Source organism: Sorex araneus, chromosome X (genome assembly GCF_027595985.1).
Source record: "Sorex araneus isolate mSorAra2 chromosome X, mSorAra2.pri, whole genome shotgun sequence".
In the NCBI taxonomy this organism is placed as follows: Eukaryota; Metazoa; Chordata; class Mammalia; order Eulipotyphla; family Soricidae; genus Sorex; species Sorex araneus.
In genome coordinates this window covers 234,920,957-234,927,267 of record NC_073313.1, presented here as the reverse complement: position 1 = coordinate 234,927,267, position 6,311 = coordinate 234,920,957, and the positions used below count along the sequence as shown (strand labels likewise).

The window sequence follows — 6,311 nt, the reverse complement described above, 5'->3', positions numbered from 1 at the left end:
CCCTGAATTAAATGAGAGGTGAGAGAAGACTTGGGGGGCCCGGGGGTGGGGGGGCCTCAGGGGAGGTTTGGAATTGCAAGTATTTTGAATGCCTTTATCAATTTCCCTGAGGGACTGCTTAATATCAAAGTGCCTGGATAGCAAGTCTAATCTGATTCCAAAGTTAGCCTCCCTAACCAGAGGAGAGAATAACTTCAGTGGCTTCTGAGGCCATCCCGGGGTCAGGCATGGAGGCTGTCCTGCTGAAGCTGCTGAGTCACTGCCACCTCGGGAATCACTTGACCTCTGGCTCAGTTGACCTAGAAGGTAAAGTGAAGCCTGTGAAGTCCGTGAATGAGGCAGCTCCACGCGCAAGGCCCCAGCTATCATCTGGAATCATCCTTCTGCCGACTTTCCCAGCCATTTAAGTATTAACAATGTAGATAAGGTGAATTCGAATACAAAAACACCAATTAGCTTAAAAAAAAAATCACAGAATTCTTCCCAAGGAAAACATTACCAGGAAAAGACTAAAAATGTCTTCTAAATAAGGATTTCTCTTTTAAAGAAATAAATTTAAATAAAAGATTTCTCTTATAAATAAGGATTTCCTCCCCCAAAGGGTAGTAAAAAACATGGATCAGATAGCACATTTCTAAAAGATAGGCTTATTCTGAACCTTCTGATAAATTACACACATTAGGGTATAAAAAGCTTAAAGGTGGGTATGTTGGGGTGAGGTAGAAAGAGGCAGGAAGCAGCAATAACAAAAAAAAAATTAAAGGACAGCTAAAGCATTCATTGTATACCATGTTTTAGAAGGTAGGGTCAGAAAATCTCAAAATAATACATAACATCTTTTTGAGTAAGGAACATATCCAATGTTGTCCCCTCTTTTTCCAAAACAAAGTTCTGTTCTTTGGTTTAACACTAGATAAATTGTGAACTAAATAAACATTCACTCTGTATTTAAAAAAATTTATTTGTGATCTGTACACATGATAAAGTGGAGCTTCCTTGTAGACTTTGAAAGGCAAAACAAGAACTCAAAGTAAAAATGTATAAATACAATATATATTTTCTTACAAAAAAGGGAGATTTACAAAATATACATACTGCACTTGTCTCTATTTTACAAATTTCACATGCAAGAGATACAACACTACAGATGCCAAGAACTGTGTAGAGGAAGTTTTTAAAAAGTCCAACAAATGAGACAGTTTTGGAGGTTTAACAAACACAACATCAATATTTTTATATAAAAAGCAGCGCTGCTCAACGGAAAATCACATAAAAAAAGGAACTTGCACTCCTGACAATACCCTCCATGGTCGAAAAACTGTTTAAAAGTCCTTAGAAACTGTTTTTGAGAAATAGGAGAGCGTTGCAAGATTGGGAGGGTGTTGTCAAAGGTGGAATAAGGATTAGCTCCCAGGATTCTCTGCTTAGCTTCGGACAGACCATTTATGAAAATGAACAGATTACTATCACAGGAGAAAAAGTACATGATTTAAGATTAATAAATTTCACTCATCCAGCATATTTCAAAGAACTCCAGGATTACTTTGAAGTTTACCTTCTTTCAATGACTTTCCTTAAAAATGGTTTGAACTGTCTTCTTCATTCACTATCATTTCTGCAGGTCACCTCCCCACCTAGCCACACAAAGACAGGGTCAGTACACACATGATGTCTTAGAAACAGATTTGGGAACTAACAGAACAAAATGGTAATTAAAAAAATTAGCTTTCCTTTATTACAGGACTGAAGGCATTATGCTTTTCTTTTTATCCTGAAGGATTCAAATTGGAGGGGAAGAAGCAGAAAAAAGAAAACCCAAATGCAGGTTTATAGTTAGGGCCAAAAAATGAAGGTAGCATTTCCCTGAACATTTTAACATAGTCTATTGGATCATGTGTTCTGGGTTAAATTTAAAACAAGAATAACAGAAAACCTTGCATTTCCTTCAGCCAAGTCAGAATCTCAGATTGAACTGGATTTGAAAGCACCATTGCTCTTCACTTTTCCTTAAAAAGGAATGTTTATGTTAACCAAATTAACATCCAAAAGAAGCTCCCCCTGATTTTGCACGACTTTGCCTAGGACAGTTGTTTTCAGTGATGCCTTTCCATAGGGAGACACTTTGGTTCCCTCTTTTGTCTCATAACAAAGGTGGGGGTGGGGTGGGGGGGGGATGCATTCCTGTTTTGAAAAGCAACAAGTCATCTCTTCTTTTCAGGGTATTAAACTGAATTAAAATACCTCTCTTCCTCCTGCCTTCCCAGGAAATTAAAAAGCAACCAAAATACCTCCTTCTCTCCTTTGCCTCATCACCAAAAGCCATCTTCATTTCTTTAGCATCCTCAGGGTGGGATTTGAGGCCGCAAGCCTCCGGAGACCTCCCAATGCTTATTTTACAAGACTTGAAAGGAGGAGAACCAGGCGGGTGGGGGCAGGGAGGGGAGGAGAGACTAACAACGTCTGACCCTGGAAATTAACCCATCTGGGCTCCAGTTTGGCCCCAGTGAAAAGAGATTATGGTTTGACCACCGCTTGACAAGGCCTCTGCAGGGAGTCCTCCCCTTTCCCAACAAACAGAGCTGTACCTTTCACCCGGCCTCACAGGAGTGAGGCCGGCCACTTGTCTTGCGGCAGGGGGATCGTGCTCCGTCCTAGTTTGGCCCCCCAAGCCCGGCAGAGCTCCAAGCAGTCTGGGGGCTGGTCTCCCCTTCCCGATAGGCCCCGGTAGGCCGGTGCCCCGTACTATCCCAGTAACATTACCACTATTATAGTCATTATCCTGCAAGTCTTTGCCAGAGAAGTCTTTTCATCCAAACTGTCTTTTTCACCCAGGCCTCCTCTCCAAACCCACCTCCGGCCCCAAGCCTACACATCTCTCTCATTCTGTCTTCCAAGTCACTTTATATTGGGGGTGGGAGGGGGTGCGAATCAAGCCCCCCCCCCCCAACCCCGCAGTCCTTTGGCTCAGGCGCCTCTCTCCCATCCCCGACTCGGCGAGAGGGAGGGGCCGGGGTTCATACCGCAGTCTCCCCCTTACTGCTGTGGCTGAGTCTGTGGTAAAAGCGGCGCCACGACTGTAGGGTCTTGCCCGACCAGATCCAGAAGCCGGTGGTGATGCCCACAATCATGGTCATCAGGTACTTGATCATGAAGACGGTGAAGTCGGGGCTCATGGGCGGGAAGTGGCCGGGCGGGCAGGGCACAGCGTAGCTCTTGCACGTCTGCAGGAGCCAGGTCCGCTCCCAGTGCTCGCGGAAGGCCTGCTCATAGAAGTAGCAGGCCAGCACGATGGTGGCAGGCACCGTGTAGAGCACCGAGAAGACGCCGATGCGCACCATGAGCTTCTCCAGCTTCTCCGTCTTGGTACCGTCGTGCTTCATGATGGTGCGGATGCGGAAGAGCGACACGAAGCCGGCCAGCAGGAAGGACGTGCCGATGAAGAGGTAGACGAATAGGGGCGCCAGCACGAAGCCCCGCAGCGCGTCCACGCTCGACAGGCCCACGTAGCACACGCCGCTGAGGAGGTCCCCGTCCACCTGGCCCATGGCCAGGATGGTGATGGTCTTGACGGCCGGCACGGCCCACGCGGCCAGGTGGAAGTACTGCGAGTTGGCCTCGATGGCCTCGTGGCCCCACTTCATGCCGGCCGCCAGGAACCAAGTGAGAGATAGGATGACCCACCAGATGGAGCTGGCCATGCCGAAGAAGTAGAGGACCATGAAGAGGATGGTGCAGCCCTCCTTCTTGGTGCCCTGCGCCACCGTGCGGTAGCCGTCGTCCGAGAAACGCTCCACGCACACGGCGCGGTCCTCCAGCAGGAAGCCGGCCACGTGCGCCACAGCCACCATGAAGTAACAGCCCGACAGGAAGATGATGGGCCGCTCCGGGTAGCTGAAGCGCCGCATGTCCACCAGGTAGGTGAGCACGGTGAAGAGCGTCGAGGCGCAGCACAGCACCGACCACACGCCCACCCAGAGGCGGGCGAAGCGCCTCTCCTCCTCCTTAAAGTACATGAGGCCGTTGGCGCGGCCCGGCTCGCACGGGGCGCCGCAGTCGCGCTCGCCCAGGAAGCGGTAGCCCAGGTAGGGGGGTACCTTGAGCTGGCGGGGGCACGAGAAGGGGAAGGCGGAGCGGCTCCTGCCGTCGGCGGCGCCCGGAGGCAGAGCGGTGAAAGGCAGATCCGGCAGGTAGGGCGCCGTGGGGTAGGCGGTGGGCCCGCCGCCGGCGCCCCCGGAGCCATCCGACGTGTTCTGGCCCACGCAGATCTCGCCGGCACCGTGCACGGGGAAGTTCTCGCAGCGCAGCCGCTCGGGCCACTGGAAGCCGAACTTGTTCATGAGCGCCTCGCAGCCCTGGCGGGCGCGCTCACACAGGGAGCGGCACGGCGGGATGGCCTGATCGAGCACGGTGCACACGGGCGCGTACATGGAGCACAGGAAGAAACGCAGCTCGGGGGAACACTGCACCTTTACCAGCGGGTAGAACTGGTGCACCTCGAGGCCCGCGTCCTCCTGGTTCGTGTGGCCCAGAAGGTTGGGCAGGATGGTCTGGTTGTAGGCGATGTCCGTGCACAGCGGGATGGAGATGGGTTGGCAGAAGCCGTGGTCAGGCACCGAGATGCCCCTCTCGCTGTGGTGCGACTGCGCCCCGGTGCCCGCGGGCAGAGCGCCCAGCAGCGCCAACACCAGCGTGCCCAGGCCGAGGGGCGAGCGCGAGGAAGACGCGCCGGGGTCCCGCATCGCCGGCCGCGGGTGCAGGGCGCTCTCAGCGGCAGGAGCGCGGCCAGGCAGCCGGGAGAAGCTTGGATCCGGGGAGGCGCCGCCGCGCCCGGCGCATGAGAGTCTTCCCGGCGCCGGGGCCGGGCCGTGGGCGGCGCGGAGCCGAGGGCGCTGCGGCTAGGGAGAAGGAGGGGGGGGTGCCCGCGCCGCGGGGACGCCGCAGCCGCCTCCGCCCAGCACTCGCACGGACGCCGGAGCCCCACGCTCGTCCGCCTGGGCCGGGGGCGTTGGGCGTGGGGTGGTGGAGCGCCTTCTCCAGTCGAGACGTTAGCTGTGCGGCTTTTTCTGCGGCGAGGAGCAACAAGCGTCTCCGGTTACCCTTCAAAGTTTGCCCAAGTCTCTGCACCCACGGCGCACAGTAACGCGCGCGCCCCCAACACCCAGTCCGGCCCCTCAACAGGCGAGAGCCGGGCGCAGCCGCCAGCTACCCTCGGCCGCCGCCTCGGCTGCGCTGCTCCGCCCCCTCGCCTCCAGGCTCAGCTCTCCGCCACCTCCTCCTTCTCCACTCCCCGCTCCTTCTTCGGCCCCAAAATCTTGGCCCCAAGTTTCAGCCAAACGCCTGGTTCGCCTTCTGAGTCCGATCGGCGCCGTGCAGCCAAGAGCTCAGCGAGTCCTTTTTGGAAATCCAGGCACACTGCGTCCAAAGCTGCCAAGGCCACCCGCACGCCCGTGCCAGCGGCCTGGGCCCGGCCTCTTCTGCCCCGCACAGCCCTGTCCGGCGAGTCCCCGGCGCCAGCCGCCGCTGCCGCTGCCGCTGCCGCCGCCCGCGGGGAGTGAGCGCAGAGTAACGCCTCGGAGTCGCACAACTCGCCAGAAGAAGCGTCCCGCTCGCAGGGTTCCTGGCCGCCCCGCCCCCTCCCCTCCCCCCATTCACAAACACTCCGGGGGCGGGCCCTCGGGCTCCGGTGAAGCCCAATGGAAGCCTTTGTTTTCTGTGTGGCCGCCTCTGGATTGGGTGGAAGTCGGAAGGGGCGGGTAAGAGAACTGAAGAGGCGGAGACTTCAGTGCTCTGGGCGGATTCCTGAGGGGAGGGGCGGGGGCTAGGAGGGAAAAGTTAAGAAAAACTTTTACCCCGAATTCACACTCCGAGGTGGGGGTGGGGGGTGTTAAGCTCACCCGAAAGGGAATTTGCTTGAAAGATTTGTTCCTCTTCCGGGTCTACTAAAAAATACACATTCCTGAACAGAAGGGCGCACCGGGGAAGGCGTTTGCAGAGGAGAGAAGCCGAGAATAGCGCAGCGCCTCAGTGCAGAGAGATGTGACCCGGAGTCACGATAGCCCTGCCTGGATTGAAAACGCTGCCTCTGGCGGGCAGCTTTGGGACCCTAATAGTGGGGGTTCGGTATGCGGCGAGAAGGGGGTGAGCCTAAGGGCTATCTTTTCCCTCCCCAGAAGCTAACACCCCTGAGGAAAACTCATCCCTCACCCCTAAAAAGAGGAAGGGCCGCGTCCTAGGAGAAATCAAAATCGGGGGATGGGGTCCCGATTTAAGGCGCGATAAAGTGTGGACCCCGTCGCTGGGAAAGGGCCCTG

At 55.0% G+C, this 6,311-nt stretch overlaps 1 protein-coding gene across 1 annotated transcript; it reads right to left on the bottom strand.

The window, feature by feature from the left end:
* Nucleotides 1-941: 941 nt before the first annotated feature.
* FZD7 (frizzled class receptor 7) lies at nt 942-4,858 on the bottom strand. Its single transcript, XM_004601277.2, has one exon. The coding sequence runs from the start codon at nt 4,737-4,739 to the stop codon at nt 3,015-3,017; it is 1,725 nt and encodes a 574-aa protein (XP_004601334.2). The 5' UTR covers nt 4,740-4,858; the 3' UTR covers nt 942-3,014.
* Nucleotides 4,859-6,311: the final 1,453 nt, after the last annotated feature.

What these genes read in the sequence shown, in the direction of transcription:
- FZD7 (XM_004601277.2), bottom strand. Translation starts at nt 4,739, where the DNA reads ATGCGGGACCCCGGCGCGTCTTCCTCGCGCTCGCCCCTCGGCCTGGGC.